Raw genomic sequence first — 16,557 nt, forward strand, 5'->3', positions numbered from 1 at the left:
GTTTCGTCCACGGTGGGCAATTCAATTCTTGCGATAAAGAAAAGGATATCTAAAATCTCGTTCGGGGTGATCACCCTCGTTTCAAGAAATGGCGAATTCCTCAAAGTTGAGAAGTTTCCCGGATCGGGTCGGTTTCGTTGAACGGATCATCCTCGCTCGATATATGAGAGAAGAGGCGAGGAGGGGAAAAGCGACGAGGGTTTTTATACTCGACGAAACTGGTGTAGAAGATCGGTGTGTAGTTTCGACGGGAGGTGGGAAAGTGAGCGGAGAGAGGAGGGACACGAAGAGAGTTGTCCGGTTATCCTGTTCTTTCCACCCGCTTTCCAAACTTCGCCTCTCGATACTTGTGTTCGTCGCCGCCACCGTTATCGTCGGCAAGCTCCACTCGAGTTGCGAAACTGTCGATGCCCGGCCGCCTATTTAAACGGCCCTCCCCTCCCCAACTTTCAGAAACAAGCTGGCAGCTGGCCTCAAAAGGGCGGCTGGTCATTCTGCGGAACGCTTTCGAAAACTTGTGTCGAACGGACACAAGTCGCCGAGCGTTCTCCAACTTGCGAAGGCAAGCACGACCGACTCGAGTTTTCCCCAGGAATCGATTCGCCTCGAATAAATTCTCTCGTTTTTCGAGCGAATTTACCATCTCCTTTCCAATCTCGCTTTTTCTTTCGTTCGTAACTCGAATTAACAGGAGTTGCTATGCAAATGCCTGCCAGATGACGTCCGAAACGATGAAATTTCGTTTCTCTCGGATCGCCAACTTTTTAATCGCGTTAAGTCGCGGTTTAGTTTCCTACTCGCCGGTTCCAGCTTAAGCGGCTCCTTCTCCTCCTCCTCCTCCTCCTGTGAAAGGATCAGCAGCAGGGCGGTTCATCTCTCGAGAACGAAAATCGATTCGCGGTTGTATTTGTCGAGCGAGAGGCGAACAAGTTAACGAAGGATCGATCGTTTCGAAAGTTTAGCGGCGACGGGACGGCCCGACAGATTCTGGAAATTAAGAATCGGAGCGGGAAATGACGAGGGGTGTCGTCGGGCGAAGTTCTCGACGCCGAGAGGCAAGGATTCGGATATCGATCGACAAGGAGCATCGAATAGAAGATTTCGAGAGAAACTTTGTCGTTGAAAAAGAAAAAAAAACTATCGAGCTTTTCGTTCTTTACGCGTGTACACTCCTCCACTTGTTCCTGCGACGATATTGCTCCATTGTCCTCGAAAGTTTGCACGGTTGAGAAGCATAATAAATCACGCTTCTTCCCTTCCCCCTCCCTCCTTTGTTCCACTCGCTGATATCGCTCGCTCGATTCACTCGGACGGCGTCTAACGGGTAATTAATCACCCGAGTAAATAATCGATCGATCCCCGAATATGTCGAACACGATCGTGTTTGTTCGTGGCTCCAACGACCGTCGATCGATATTTTCGAGGGAGAAAAAAAAAACACGCACGCATTCGTAGAAACAGGGTTGAAAACGGTTGAACGTTAACGCGATGCTCCCCGAGTTTCTCATCGAACTCCGACCCGTATCCACTTTCTTCTCCCCCCCGCTTCGTTTTCGATCGTCCACTTAGTCGATGGTCGATCTGGCAATTAGCCGAAAGCATCCCTGCTTTTAACGCTCGATCCCTCGAGCCCTTTTTTTCCCTTCTCTCTGTCGATAATAATAGCCTCCCTTCTCCCGATACGAGTCGTATCGAACAAACCCGCCGCGAGAAAGGGGCGACTCGCGGGATGAAAGCAAGGTGAGAAATTAGGAGGAAGCGCTAATTGCCTCGCTCGAGTTACGTTTTCTTGAATTCGCCATTGTTTTCGTGAGAATTGCTCCCAACCCCTGCTCGAGTCGGTCGGATACACGCGTCCTGTTCAGCGAGGAGGTTTCGCCACGTTCAGACCCGTCCCTTCCGCTCGTGCTTCCGTATTTCTTCGCTTCTCGTTACGCGAGAAAGAAAGAAAATGGGAGAAGGTGAGGAGATACTTCTTCTCAAGGATCGGTGGGCGCGTTTAAGAATTATCGTTCGAGGGGATACGACACGAGACGATACGGGATAGGAATTTTTCAGAATCGAGGAGCGAGTTTCATCATCGCTTGGGGATGGGGTGGGTTTCACTTGGGAGCACCTCTACTTGGCTACAGTGTATTTTTCCACCGGGACGAGCAGATTCTTTATTTCCATCCCTTATTTCACCCTTCGATCCTCCCTCGTTTCTCGCCACCAGAATGTTTCGCGGTTTTCTTCGTTCTCGAGACGAGGCTGAGATCAAGAAAGAAGAAGGGAGGAATGTGTAAACCTCGAATTTTTCGGGTGTGGAAGCGCGAATGGAGATGCGCGTTAGGAAGATCCACGAGTTTGGAAATTGCGATATTGACGGAAGTATCGGGTGTAAAGGGTGAAGGATGGGGGGAGGAAAGAGAGAGAGAGAGAGAGAGGAGGGTCGATATTAAATAGACGGGGCACGTATCGCGGGATGAAAACGGCGAACGGGAAAGGAGAGTAAACTGGAAAAAAAAGTAGCCGTCAGACTATATCTCTTCTTTTTCCGGCGAGACCGTGTGGAATTTTTATCGAGTGCTTGAGGGAGCTGTTTATTACGCAGGTGTGGGTGAGAAATGGTGTAGCCGCCGAATGAGGTATAAAAGAAAAGTGGAGGATCGTATATAAAACGTCTCGGTGCACGCCGAGCGGAAAAAGAGCTGATTCTTTTTAGAGGAGGTTGGACGCGTACGTATTATTCGCGTACGTTTAATACGTTTCTACGTTTCCCCTACGTTTATCTCGCGAGATAACAAGGGAAGCCTGCCTCAAAAGTGTAATCTTGCACCGCGAGATAGTCCACCATCTATTCAATTTTCGTTCAGAAACGCGTTTCTCATTCCATAAGGCGCGCTTTTCGCCTTTGTACAACTTTTTTCTTTTTCTTTTTTTTTTTTTAAATATTTCACATCGAGCGCTTAAAAGGGAGAAGAAGAGCCACGTTTACTTCCTCTATCGCGAACGGCAAACGAAACGATTGTTGTCAACCTCTCGTCCTTCGTTCGTTTTATTCGCGCGAATAGACAGAAAGTTTGGTGGATAATGCGGCGAAAGGAAAAGAATAGAAACGGGAAGGGGAAGACAATCCAAACGCGGAGCGAGGAAACAAATCTGAAATTTCGTGGAAAACTTGGAAATAGACTGGTACGTACCGCCATTTTCCGTGGAGAGCGCGGACCAAATTTCCGAACGATGTTTGCCGGATGTTCGTTTCTTTTTTTTCTCTCTCTTCCTCCCTCCTTTCTTCGGACGACGAGAGCACAAAGTTCGACTTGGATCGCGACAAATTTTTCGAAAGAGGGAGGAAGAAGGAAGGAAGCGACGAAAAGACGATCGAGGGCGGAGTAGACGTCGATTCGAACGATTATGCGAACGAAAGGAACCGGATCTTCGTATCTGGTCGTTGGTCGTTTAACGAGGCTGGAACGATCGCGGGAAGGGAAAGAAAAAAAAAAGGAAAACGTAAACGGTCTTCATTGAATATTTAAACGGCCTCTCCTCTTTTTCCTCCTTTCTCCCCCCCCCCCTCCCCTCCCCTCCTCCATCCCCGGTGGAACTTTTCCTCGACTCGAGTCGAGACCACAGTTTCCAAGTCGTTTCTCATACGTTTCTCCTTTTTTCCCCGCCACCCGCCCACTCCATTTGCCCCTCTCTCCGTTTCTATCTTATCCCTTCTTTCCCCTTCGAAAAACATCCCCGAGGAACGTCAACTTTTGTCCCGCCGATTACGTAGAGAAAGAAATTGCAACGATAGTACACACGACGCGGTGCACTCTCTCGCCCGTGTGAGTTATGAAACTCCACTTTCGTCCCTCCTCCCCGACCTATCGTTTTGCCTCGTTGAAAAACACAACGATATAAATAATTAGAAATCGGCTAAGGATACGACGAGGTTAACGCGACGAGGACGATATTTTATGGGTTGTTGGCGGCCGCGGGGCAACCCGTTTCTGCTTTATATCCGCGGTCAGAATCCTAAAGTCGTTTCTTCCCCGTATATCTTTCCCCGTTGGAAAACATCTCCCGGGATTGTCAGCCGTTTTTCCGCCGTTCGGTAAATAAAACGCGGCGTCGAGCACACCGTTCGACTTGGCCGTTCGTCGAAAAAGGGAGAAAAAGCTCCGAGTTTGACTCGTGTCCTGTCTTAATACCTCTCTAGTTTCTGGATTAACGTCGTTTTGAAAAAAATGGACGTTTGCGCGCGAAGTTTGAACGAATTTTCCCTGCATTTTCGAATACCAAGGATGATGCTCGTTGCGTTATCGCGCGGCGGCAAAGCAAATTGCTCTAAATAGTTTCTCCTCCTCCTTCTCTTCTTTTTCTCGCGAGTCGAAGTGAAAGTTTGGTAAATATTCACGCCGAACTTGCCCTGCTTTCTTTCCCTCTTTTCTTCTTCCCCTTCTTTCTTTTTCTCCTCTCGAAGAAAAATTCAATCGAGAACTCGATCGTTGGAAATATTCGCTCGAAACGCGAACGATTGTTCAAACCCCCGGGGTTGATCGATGCGGCCCATAATTTTCTTTCGCATAAGGATAACGTTCGGCCGGGAATTCATGAATACTTGGAAGCGGATACCGCGAATGCCAACGGGTAATTTTCATAAATAACTCGCCTCCCCTAACCCCCGAGATATCAAGATCGGATATCTTGCTATATCTCATTTTTTTCTCCCCCTCCCCTTTCTTCAAACTCCACCGATACGCCAGATATCTTCTCTCCACGCCTCGATCCTCTTCCTCCTTCCTGTTTACGATCGCTTTAATAGGGAGTGAAAAAAGTAACGGGGGTGAGAGGGAGAGGGGGACGAAAGTGTCATTTCGCAAAGTAACCGTAAGAGCGGATAGACGGGGATATTTTAATCCCCGTGGCAAGCAAAAAACGACGCGACGCTCCTCTCCGTCACTCTTGTCTCCCTGGAAAATCCAGTCTGGTTCCAGAACTGGAAGAGGGGCAAAAAAGGAACGGGCCAACTTATCTAACTCGAGAGCACGCGGGTTGTTTCTTCTCCCGCGAAGGGATAATTCGCGGCCATTAACGACGGAAAGTGGAAAGAGTGGGAATGAACTTCTCGGGCAGGGTTTAACAATCGTCGGACGTTAAACTGTCGTTAAACGGTAATACGTTTCCCGGGTAGAAAGAGGAGGAAAGAGAGGGTTTCTCTTTCTTTCTTTTCTTTTCCACTCACCTTGCCGAAATTGGACAGACCGCCGATGCGTGCCACTTGACCGGGTTCATCCGCTGTGCTGCATTCTGCCCTAACGAACCAATAGGTCAGTAACTCAATGGCAACGATCCTCGCCATTATCGTCGTACAATGGATCTTTAATCGTATACGTCGGTGTATACACGCGACGCGGCTCGAATTGTTCGTTGGAAGGTTCGATAACGACCGGCGGAGATCGTGTCGTGATCAACGTCTTCGTTCGAATCGATTAAAACGCGCGCCTTTCGTCGAAAATAAACCAGCCGGTGAAATGGTAGCGCGATAAATCTCCGTCAACGAAGGATTAATTACCATCACCAAGACGAATTTGCCGAGAACGATAACGACACACATTCGGTAAACATCTCTGAGCGTTGATAGGATTAGGGATAGCGGATAGTAGAGGTGTGGAACCACCGAGAAGTCCGGCCAATTTCGTCCGGCCCCGATAATCGTGCGTATTAGCTCCATGTTCTCGCAAACGGAACGGATAATGCGACGTTTGTGACGCTAGACGACGCGACGATCGATTCGAATACGTATATCGATGAGTTTGGAGATGAGACGCGTTTATACGGGATTCCGTGCTTGATCGTTCGACCGAGATGATTTTATCGTTATAGCGATGCTGCCTCGATCAACATTTCGTGATTAATCCATTCGACTCGAATTATGCCGTTTCATTCGTATTCCAAACGTTTATATTCGCGTTTATGTACGCGAGGTTTTGTTTCTTTTTTTCTTTTTTTTTTTTTTTTTGTTTTCCAACGCGCGAAATCAAACGCGAATACAACACGAATAAAATAAATTTTTATCCGTGAAATATGGCTAATGCGAAATAACGTTTTACGTTAAAACGGATTTAAAACACAAGTAGCGTAGCAAATGGATTAAATGTTTCTATGCAAGGATATTTATTAGGGTGGGCGATGAAATCGAAGTCGTAAAACGCGCGATCGATAGGGGAAATTCCGAAACGCGGATAATATTGTTACGGTTCCATTAATCCGGCCATGATTCATCGTCTCGCCAACGGTTCGGTCGCGTAATCGCGCATAAATAAAGGTCGCCGCTCCCGGCAAAAGCCTCTCCGGTATAAATTTCACGGCCAAAAGATAAAATCGTCGATCATCCCTGTATCTTTTCAACCCCTTTGCCATCAACCGTGGGTCACCACGAATTATACAGGGTATAATTTCGCGCGTGTCGCTTCCAAAGTTCGGCCATACGCCGCGCTTATTATTAAAAGTCGGTATGCTACGTACCCGCTTGTTTACCAACCGAGACAATAGAGCGGCTCGATCAAAGTTTTATTCGCGTTAACTTAATCCTTTGTTCCACGATATTACGGAGGCGGAAGGTTTAACGATTATAGGGAATGGAGGATCGAACGAGGAGCTTTTAAACCTTACGTTAAACCGAATCGAGGAGCTTTCCTCGCCGATATTACCCGTTACGAATAATTTACCTTTCCCGCAAAGATTATCGATTCGTAGTTTTTCGATCCTTATTCGGATTTAATCCACCTTTGGCGCGAAAAAACATAAATTCTGACTTTATTTCACACCTGTTACCACAGCGTACTCGCAAAAGGAAATTCGTCCATTGTTTCTTCTCGAATAATATTTCTGTGCATATATATATAGAGCTGCACGTCGGCGGCAGCTGGTCGCACCAATTTCCAGCCCTAACGCAATTTCGAATCTCTCGCATCGCGAACTTGAAATCGAAACAGCCGCCTCGACGTTGGACCCAGTTTCGTCGAAACGGTTCTCCGCGAGTGATATCGCTTCACGCGTGTCCCGAATGCAAATCCTAACGGTTTTCGATTCTACGAGTGAATTTTCCATTCGGAATTCGAGATAATCGACGATCCAACGACAGCCCTATATCTCTCGATATGTCTCGATTGGTAAACTCACCAAGGCGTGTTGCACGTGTGCGTGAGAGTGAGGTATCTGGCGCCCAACTCGTACAACATCCTCAGAACAGCCAGACTCGCTCCAACCGCGTGGCCCCCTTCCACCCCTATCAGGCTCGCTAATCTACCCTCCTTGTGAGCCCTCTCTATACCTGAAACCACACGTTAAATCTTCCTTCAATGCTCTCTCCAATGTTCTCATTATTATCATCATTATTATTATTATTATTATTATTATTATTATCGTTGTTGTTGTAATTGCGCTCGCGTAGAAACCACCATCCAACTTCTCTTATAGCGAATCTTCTCAAGTACCGTTATTCGGCTAATTGTTATATCTTTCCTCGCAATCATTCCCTTCGCAATCCTTACCGGAAATATATGTATAAATTGGTTGGTGGTTGGTGGATACGTCCAATGGTGATGCATTCGTTTGATCAATTCGTTATGAAAAATATTAAAGAGTAAGGAAATCAACAAACTGTAAATTAAAAAGTCAAGACTGTGTGTTGTTTTTACTTATAATCGTATATCATTAGTCTAAGAACAATTTATTAATTTCATTTAGATGAAAGAAAGATAGAATTATGGTAGTAGTAGTAGTAGAGATTCGAAGCTAAATAAACATGTTGATCGAATATCTTATTTTTAACGTTAACGCGTAAAAATTCTTCGTACGTTAAAATATGAAAACATACGTAATCCCACTCGGCGTTTTATCATCGTTGTAATTATCGTAACGCTTCTTTGTAAAAATATTACGGAATAAGCACATCTCGTATTCGTTATCTTTATCGTGTAATTAATTAAAATTACTTTCCATCATTTTATCGCAACGCTTCGTTATAAAAATATTACGCGTTAATAACGCATCTTACGTTCTCTTACATTCTACGTGCGATTAATAAACCGCTTGTCGACTTTCGATCGTCGGTTTAATCAAGCATTTCTTTATAAAAAAAGTATCACAACGTTTCATATTTCTTGTCTTTGTACGATTAATTAAAATCACCTGCCAGCTTCGAACGATCGGATCGAATCGTTTTATCGCAGTATTTTTTTCACAAAAATATTACGAAATCCCGCGTCGAATACACCCGTTTCAAATTCGTTTTTATCCTACACACGATTAATTAAAGTCACTCGCCACTTTTAATCATCGATTTCATTGCTCAACACTTTATAAAAATATTACGAAATCTCACATCAAATATAACGTCTAAAATTCGTTACCTTTTACCTCTACGTACGATTAATTAAAGCCACTCGTCGCTTTTAATCGTTGATTTCGTTGCAACACTTTTATAAAAATATCACGAGACCTCGTATTAAACGCATTAAGCACTCTCGTATTATTCCACATACGAATAATTAAAGTCACCTGTCACTTTTTCATTTCAACGTTTTGTAAAAAATATTACACAGTCTCGCATCGAGCGCACGTACCAAATTCGTTACCTTTTACTTTATTATTACGATTAATTAAAAGTCTCTCGTCACTTTTAATCATCGGCTTCGTCGCCAACTTCTTTATACGAATATTATATACGAAGCACTTTCGCATTGTTTCACGATCGGCTAAAACCCACTTTTCGATCGTCGTTTTCATCGCAACACAAAAAACATTAGGAAAATCTCATATCAAATCTCGAATTCCTTACCTTTTACTCTATACACAATTAATTAAAGCCACTTTTAATCATTGGCTTCGTTTCGACTAAAAATCACTTTTCATCGCAACACTTTACAAAAAAACATTACGAAATAATTCGTCACCCTTTACTCTCTTACGTACCGATCGATTAGAGCCACTCGTCCCATTTGATCGTCGGTTTCGTTCGCTATTTTGCAAAAATATATCGTGCATCTCATACTCGTTCACCTTTACTCTACTCGTGCGATTAATTAAAGCCACTCGTCACTTTTAATCGTTGGCTTCGATCGACTAGAAACCACTTGTCACTTTTCGATCGTCGTTTTCATTGCAAAAAAACATTACGAAATCTCGCATCAAATCTCGAATTCCTTACCTTTTATCCTATATATACAATTAATTAAAGCCACTCGTCACTTTTAATATTACGAAGCCTGGTATCAAACGCTTTCATACTGTTCCACGATCCCACTTGTCACTTTTCGATCCATTGTCGTTTCCATTGCCAACACTTCAACATCGCGAAATAATTCCACACCTTTCGCGCCTCCTATTTGATCGCCGATTTCGTTCTCAACGCAAAAGATAGATCGAACGTGTCTCATACTCGTTCACCTTCGCTCTTAATCGCGATTAATTAAAGTCACCTGTCACTTTTGATCGCCGGTCTAATTGAATCGTTTAAATTGGAGACCGCCGGCGGTCCACCGTTATCGGTCGGATCATTAATTACGAGCCTCGTAAACGAGGCTCGATTAATCCCAACGCGAATAGAATAATGGAACGTTGGCCAGTTTCGTGGAACGGTTCGAGAACCGGACACTCTGGGGCAGGATACTTCTTGCGTCGGTATTTAGCGAGCGAGCCGCTGAATTCGATCGGTTTAATCGTTTTAATCGAGTCCGGCCGTGTAAAGGTGGGGGACGATCGAATGGCCTCCGTGAAATCGGATTCGCAGGCTCGGTGTCGTTCGGATTCGATTAAAACACCGCGAACAAATTGCGTTAGGTCGCCGGTTCCGGGATACCGATACACCGCGGATATATAACGCTGGGGGATGGACGAGAGGCAGACAGAGAGAGAGAATTTTCGCGCCGCTTCAGGCCAACCCCCTGCGGGATGTCCACCCGCCATTTATCGCGCGGAATTCGAACTTTTCCGCTTTCGACCGCACGCGATCCAGCTTTTCCAACCCCGCTAATGGAACCCCGATTCTCTGCGGCTCGACGAATTTACTCGAAAACCTATAATCCCCATGGATTCTATATCCTCTTTCTATATCCTTCTACTCGTACGAATCTTGCGATCGCGTGTATTTATGAAATTTAAATGGCGATGAATTAGGAGAGGCGAAATTATCGTAACAACTTTAGTTTCGTTTCTCTATGTATTTAATCGTCGATAAGAAACAGTGCAAACAGCGATGAAGCTCGATTTATTGGATCCGTTTCTGACTCACGATCTTTGAAAGGGTTCGGAGCGATAATTGGATTGGATCGGGCGAAGAGAGAGAAATCATAAACGGTGGCGGCAACTTCGTCTTCTTGCCTCGTAAATTCCTCCAACTCCCGAGGACGTTTTCAACTATTGTTCCAAAGTGTCCAGCGCGATAGTAGTGGGTTTGCCACGTCGAAAGTTTGCAGACCCGGGGCAACAACCGGCTCGGATAAACACACGGACTTCCCCGTACCTTGTTTCCTCGAATCGTACGATCCGATAGACGAGGCGACGTCGATGAGTCGTAGATAAGAAAACAACGCGGCTCGTGTCACCTTCGCGCGCGTTTAAATTTTCCACGAGATCAGTCTCGTGTCTGGCTTCCTTCGAGTAACTAACGCGCGTTTCGCGATCAACCTTACTCAACTGTAACATTTTGCGTCACGGTGATAATTCGACGATTCAACTCCACTTTTCGACAAGACGAGTTCCGCGACGAATTCTCGACTAACTGTAAGTAAATCGTTTACGAGAATCTTAGGATTTCGTTGTTTTATATATATATATATATAAAATGTACATATGATAAGCGGGGAGTGGAAACCATAGTTGAAATTCCGTCGATATCACGGCATAAACGCGTCCCATAAATCATTGGGATAACGCAGAGATACGTTTTCGCAGAAAGCAAGTTGCAAATTTCGAACAATCGTTCCTTTATACGGCTCGCGTATATACGCGACGGGTATCGCGTGTCTATTTACATATGCATGCCGACATGAAGCCGTGCCACCAACGTGTGGTTCGGCTTATCGAACGGTCGGTGTGCCTTGACATTTTTCCATTTCACTTGAAATTTACAACCGGCTGTATCTTACGATATTTTCTCATCGGATCCGCCTTTTTTCGGGATTATCGTTTAAGACGAACGCCTTGTGTGAAATCTTGGTATCGGTTGAGATCGAATCGATTTTCGTAAAATTCTCTCTTTGAAAATTTCCTCCCCTCCTTCTCTCGTCCCTCCTTCAAAAGTATCGAGTCGACTTTTTCTCGTTCCTCTTCGATTTCCTAACTCTCTCTCTCTCTTTCTCTCTCTCTTATTCGTTGGTGACAGACGGGCGTGGATTAAAGGCTTGAAATCGAAGAAGACGTATCAAACACTCGCGGTCTTCCTGACTTTCGATTCACGCCCATCCAACTATTCCTCTCCGAACGAAGGGAAGAATCTTCTCTCGAACTCGTTAGACCGATTACGTGACGGGGAGGGACGATATCTTTTTCTCGCAAAATGCATCCTAAATTCTCGAGAAGCGTATTCACGGCGGCGATAATAACGGGGAGGGAGCTGGGCCGAGATTTCCACCACGGGGATTCCCCCGTTGGCACCGGTCCAACAGAAAATCTCGTAGCCGGAAGCAAACGCAAGAAGGCCAGTTGTTGGAACCAGTTGGCCGATCTCGATCGAACCTTGCGCGCGTAAATTTCCACTTTCGCCGAGATTGTTTTCCAACCCACGTAGATGGGACGAGTAACCTCTCGCTCGAGGCGAGTTCATTTATTATCCGTCTCGCGACCCGGTTGATCGTCGAACGCGAATTAATTAAAACGAAAGTGGAAAAGGCGCGGAAGATTCGCTCCACCAAGATTTCCATCCCATGGATGGAGAGGTCTGGGAATTCTTTTCGAGGGTGTCTGCCAACCCAACCCCTGACATTGGCCGAACGCCAGAAATTCTGCCGGTGTGTAACGTCGAACGGCCCATTCTCGGAACAAATAGCGGATGGTAATTCCCGACGTTCGTCGACCTCGAGCCTCGATTTCATATTCTTCGCGTGTGAACCAAGAAGAAGAGACTCCTCCCAGAGATCCCGAAGATCGACGACTTTCGAATACGATGGCCTCCCCCTCGCGAGAGAACGCTGACTAAGAACGTGCACCACTTACGTCCATCTACGTACATCTATATCTTCTCCCTCTAAACTTGGCGAAAGACGTTCTCAAAGAGAGAGGGAGAGGGAGAGGGAGAGGGAGAGAGAGAGAGAGTCTTTCGAAAGACGAACTCAGTGTATATTTACGTTATACCAGATCCGATTGGCAATTAATAATTCCGTGTTTAACTTGGGAACCAGTTTGGCGATTCTATTAAAGAGTAACGATACTCTCGAAGGGAGGAAGGAATCGCGTGTTGTTCGATCCGCGCCGTATTTCCGTTTACTTTGGCCGACGATTTAACGCGAGCTTTGAACCCCGGTTATCTAATAGCCCCGAACAGGGGTGTGTAACGAGTGGTTTGCATGTACGCGGAAAATTTGTTCAACAAACAAATACGAATCGATATACCCGCCATGTCTCGGTAATCGTCACACGAGAGTTCCGCTTCGTTTGCTTTTTTCTTTTTCTCTCTTTTTTCCAGGAGGATAGATAGGGAGAGGGAGGAAAGAAAAGAGAAGAAAAAGAGAAAATAGGTCGCGATGGGAATTGTTTGACGGGAGGGGTGAGCGAGTCGATAACAATTCGCCCGGAGGGAGAAATCGAATCGGTTTGGCCCGATGCCAGCCGAGTGGAGCGCGCGCTATTGAAAATTTATCTTCGCATAATGTGTAACTGGATAATCCTTTTACTCTCATTTTCTCACCTTTGACCGCGCGTTATATAGGCCGCGTGGAAAAAAAAAAAAAAGAAACGACGAGGCGGTTGGCAACGTCGACCGACTCTCGATCGACTCTTCGTCCCCCTCTTCGCTTTTCTTTTCTTTTCTTTTTTCTCTCTCTCTCTCTCTACAAAACGAAACTGTCGCGTGTAAACGTACCACGAGGTATCGACATTGTATTTTTTTGAAACGGTGGTTCCCGTTACAAAGGAGTGGAATCGCAAGCGAAAATGCCTCACCTTCCGCCGTGGTAACGAGGACCATGCTTTCAGGATGCTTGTTGACCAGCCGACGAATCAGGTCGATCTGCTCGAGTGCCAGTTGGACCGAGTCGAGGTGCTGGGAGGAACAGGGGACGTAAGCTGACCAAAACTGCAACAAGGAACGAGTCGAGGTGAGCGTGCATTTCTTATTCTTTTCTTTTTTTTCTTCTTCTTCTTTATTTTTGTTTGTTAAATACGCTTGATCGCGATACGATCTTGTTTTCGAATGGAAAAGTTGCCGTTCTCGTTTCGATCGAGTCGATTCGTCGCGATTAATCGTACGAATTGGAGTTTTCGACGACGGGGAAAGTAATTTCTCGTTTCGTTTCGTTATCGGATAAAAACTTTGAAAATAATTAAAAGGGGTATTACGAAACCGTGGTAGGAGGTCGCTTTGAATTTTAAATACGGGGATATCGGGAGCCATAAATAAGAGAGTATTTATCCTACCGGCTCGCAATGTATATAACACCGGCTAAGAATACATTCCACTTGGAGTGAATTAAACCGATGTATCAGATCCCGAGGATTAAACGCGATATTTCATTCGAGTCGATAAGGGGGCGAACGTGAGCTCGCATAAAAACTACTTTTGTACGCCGCTCGATCGTTGTTACGTCGTCAAACGGGACCGAGTCGTGCTCGATAATATCCTTAGATTACTAGATTCTTCGCAACTGGAAACTCTTTCATTTCTCTCGATCTCTCTTTTTCTCTCTCTCGGGCGATTAGATAGAACCCTGTTTTGTGAAAATTTCCTTTACAAAACCGGCGAAATCTCAGAAATTGTTCGATTCGAATTGGCTAAATTTTTACCAAATTCCTTTTTTTTCTGTTATTTTAAACGTCATCGCGCCGTGTTTTCATCTAAAATAAAAAACGCGTGCGTACGCTAAGCGGCAGACAAGTTTCGTGTTTTAACTGGATGAAACTCGCGTTCGAAGCGTGACGCTTCGTAAATCAACGGGTGACACGCCTTGCCAACCCCTTGTTTCCCTCCCTTCCTCCTTTATCCTTCTTTCTTTCTTTCTCTTCTTCCAAACGGTTTTAACGCGACTTCTGCGACTTCGTTACCCGTCCAGAAGGGATTTTTACAATTTTTCTCTTTCGCGTTGTCACGAGTTACATAAACACCGCCCTCCTCCGAGCTAATTGCGAAACGGCAATAATTTAAATCGCAAGAGATTTATATACGGTTTGAGCGCTGGGTCGAGGGCGAGAGCGATTTTTCTTTCTTCCGTGAAACGAAACCGCAAACTTTTTGATTTCTCGTTAATGCAATTAATTCCAACGGCCTGTTATCAAACAATTTCACCCTCGAGAGAATTTATTCTTAATTAACGACTCTCGCCAAGCCATCGGTTCGAAAGAAAGGAAGAGAAAGAGAAGGAAAGAGAAAAATGAAATTGCATCTCGAAACACAACCACGCGTATACCCCGTGTTTTATACTCGAACGCGGCTTTTTTGATCGTGTTCCGCGATAGCGAATCGAGCGACGATTAAACGCACGAACCGTTTGCTTGAAAAAAACTTTGTTCCGATGTCTCGTTAGCATCCGGCTCGCCTCGAATTTTAGGTCAGATATTTTTATATAAAATCGTGTGTTCGTTCGCTTTTTCTTCTTCCCCTCCTCCAAACGTTGACGTTTCGCGCAAAATCGAGACAGGGTTAGTTTTTTTCAGGTCAGACGTTCCGTAAAAATATTCACTCCCCCCCTATTCCCTCGTCCACGATCGTATAATCGGCCGGTGTCGTCCCACTTTAACACGTTCGTCGGTGATTTCACGTTTCTCACGGGTCCCAAATGTTACTGTCGTAAGAGCGTAAACAGAGCGATAAACGGAAGTAGTTTTAATATTTTTACTTCACGTATTTTAATATAAAATTTAGCAACGATATATTTATATATATTAATTCTTATTAACCAATTCTCTAATACCGATTCCGAATTAATTGTTGCCTCTACTTCTACTTCTTCGTTCCCTACTTCGTTTCCAAAGTCAATTTTCGTAAGTATTTTGATCCGAATATAAGCCTCTAATTGCTCGCGCCCGTGACACGGCGGCCCTTTCACGAAATTGAACATCGTACGTATAACATCCGCGTGTAACATTCTCTCGAGCGAACGTGGGATGAAACGTTCTCGAGGGATCACCGTTGCCCTTCGAACCTCCCTCTCTCTCTCTCTCTCTCTCTCTCTCTCTCTCTCTCTCTCTCTCTCTCTCTCTCTTTTTCTCCCTCCCATGTTTGCGCGTCGATTCTCCTCCTCCCCCCTCCCTCCCCGCTTTTTAGAATCCGCTTTATCGAATTACTCGCAGGAACGTGTATCGGCGGTATCTCGAGCTTTCCGTTCGATACACGCATTCTTCTCGCTATCGGACATCGTTGGGTTAAACCCAATTCCCCCGAACGTTTTGAATGGAGCACGACTCGAGTTATTTCGAATCGGTTGGAATTCACTTTTGGAATGCGGCAGGAATCGCGACCGATTGCTCGGGGGGGATACCTACCTCCCGGGTGCAATCGGAAACGCTTGTACAGATTTTCGCTCGAGAATTCCTCCTCTCCATTCCCTATAACTTCTCCGTTCGGAAAATCATCGTTCCCTCTATAAATAAATGTATTTCGAATTACACGTAGTAGCGCGCGGCGCGTTCGAGATCGCTCGTTTCGTTACGTAAACAAGATTACGCCCTTACGGTATTTCCGGGATGGGAGGGCGATCAATGCCTCGTAACCTTTCCGCGGCGGATGCCTTCCCTCTCGGTCTGAATTAACCGAGACAGTGATGGATCGAGTCGAGACTGGCTCGCCAGATATATCCTGTGCACGTGTACAACGGCCGCCCTATGTATATTATGCATACGCTCGTTTCGGTGGGCATAACCGGCCACCCGGCCCCTTTCCTCTCCAGCAGTAAGCAAGCAAACTGAATACCTTCGGGGGAGGAGCGTTTGAGAAACGATCTAAATAAAATTAGAAATAGTTTTGTCGCCTATCCTCATCTCCTCCGAGCGAATAATGCCGTTGATGTTCCACGTAACGCCACCACCTCGTACTTCTCCCTAAATTTCTCCTCGTTCTTCGAGCTTGTTTATCCCGTTTCTCCCACCGCTTCTCCTTCTCTCCCCCTCCCCGCAATTCGTCGTCGTGGCAATTCATAATCATAACCCTCGGTGTTATTCGCGTAATTAGTATTCCCTTAGTGATCGCGCTATTAATTAAATTGGACCGCGCTCGTCGTCGTCGCGTGCGTGTGCAAGAAGCTTATTTGAATTTTCCCCTCTTAACGCGCCCCGTCACACCTCTCGCGTTACGTAACACCAGAGGAGAGAAAGTAATGGAGTGATCTTCCATGGAGTGATGGGGAGAGCCTCGCTTCAACCCTCGCTTCAACT

General features: G+C 45.5%; 1 protein-coding gene and 1 long non-coding RNA gene across 3 annotated transcripts in view; one reads left to right on the forward strand and one right to left on the reverse strand.

The window, feature by feature from the left end:
- Nucleotides 1-16,557, forward strand: part of LOC105736479 (uncharacterized) — a 135,820-nt gene that overhangs the window by 22,016 nt on the left and 97,247 nt on the right. For both annotated transcript variants that reach the window (XR_015291646.1, XR_015291647.1), the window contains exon 3: nucleotides 13,168-13,289. This is a non-coding gene — a long non-coding RNA (uncharacterized LOC105736479). The remainder of the gene's footprint in view (nucleotides 1-13,167; nucleotides 13,290-16,557) is intronic.
- The window catches only part of LOC100866349 (dipeptidase 1), a 48,670-nt gene that overhangs the window by 17,245 nt on the left and 14,868 nt on the right, over nucleotides 1-16,557 (reverse strand). The window contains exons 3-5 of the mRNA XM_003696786.4: nucleotides 13,135-13,267; nucleotides 7,156-7,306; nucleotides 5,216-5,285 (exon numbers count right to left, since the gene is read on the reverse strand). Of these exons, the coding sequence (XP_003696834.2) occupies nucleotides 5,216-5,285; nucleotides 7,156-7,306; nucleotides 13,135-13,267 (354 nt within the window). The remainder of the gene's footprint in view (nucleotides 1-5,215; nucleotides 5,286-7,155; nucleotides 7,307-13,134; nucleotides 13,268-16,557) is intronic.

The sequence above is a fragment of the Apis florea genome, unplaced genomic scaffold (assembly GCF_048593485.1).
Source record: "Apis florea isolate Af1SG1 unplaced genomic scaffold, ASM4859348v1 contig_2495_pilon, whole genome shotgun sequence".
Classification (NCBI taxonomy): Eukaryota; Metazoa; Arthropoda; class Insecta; order Hymenoptera; family Apidae; genus Apis; species Apis florea.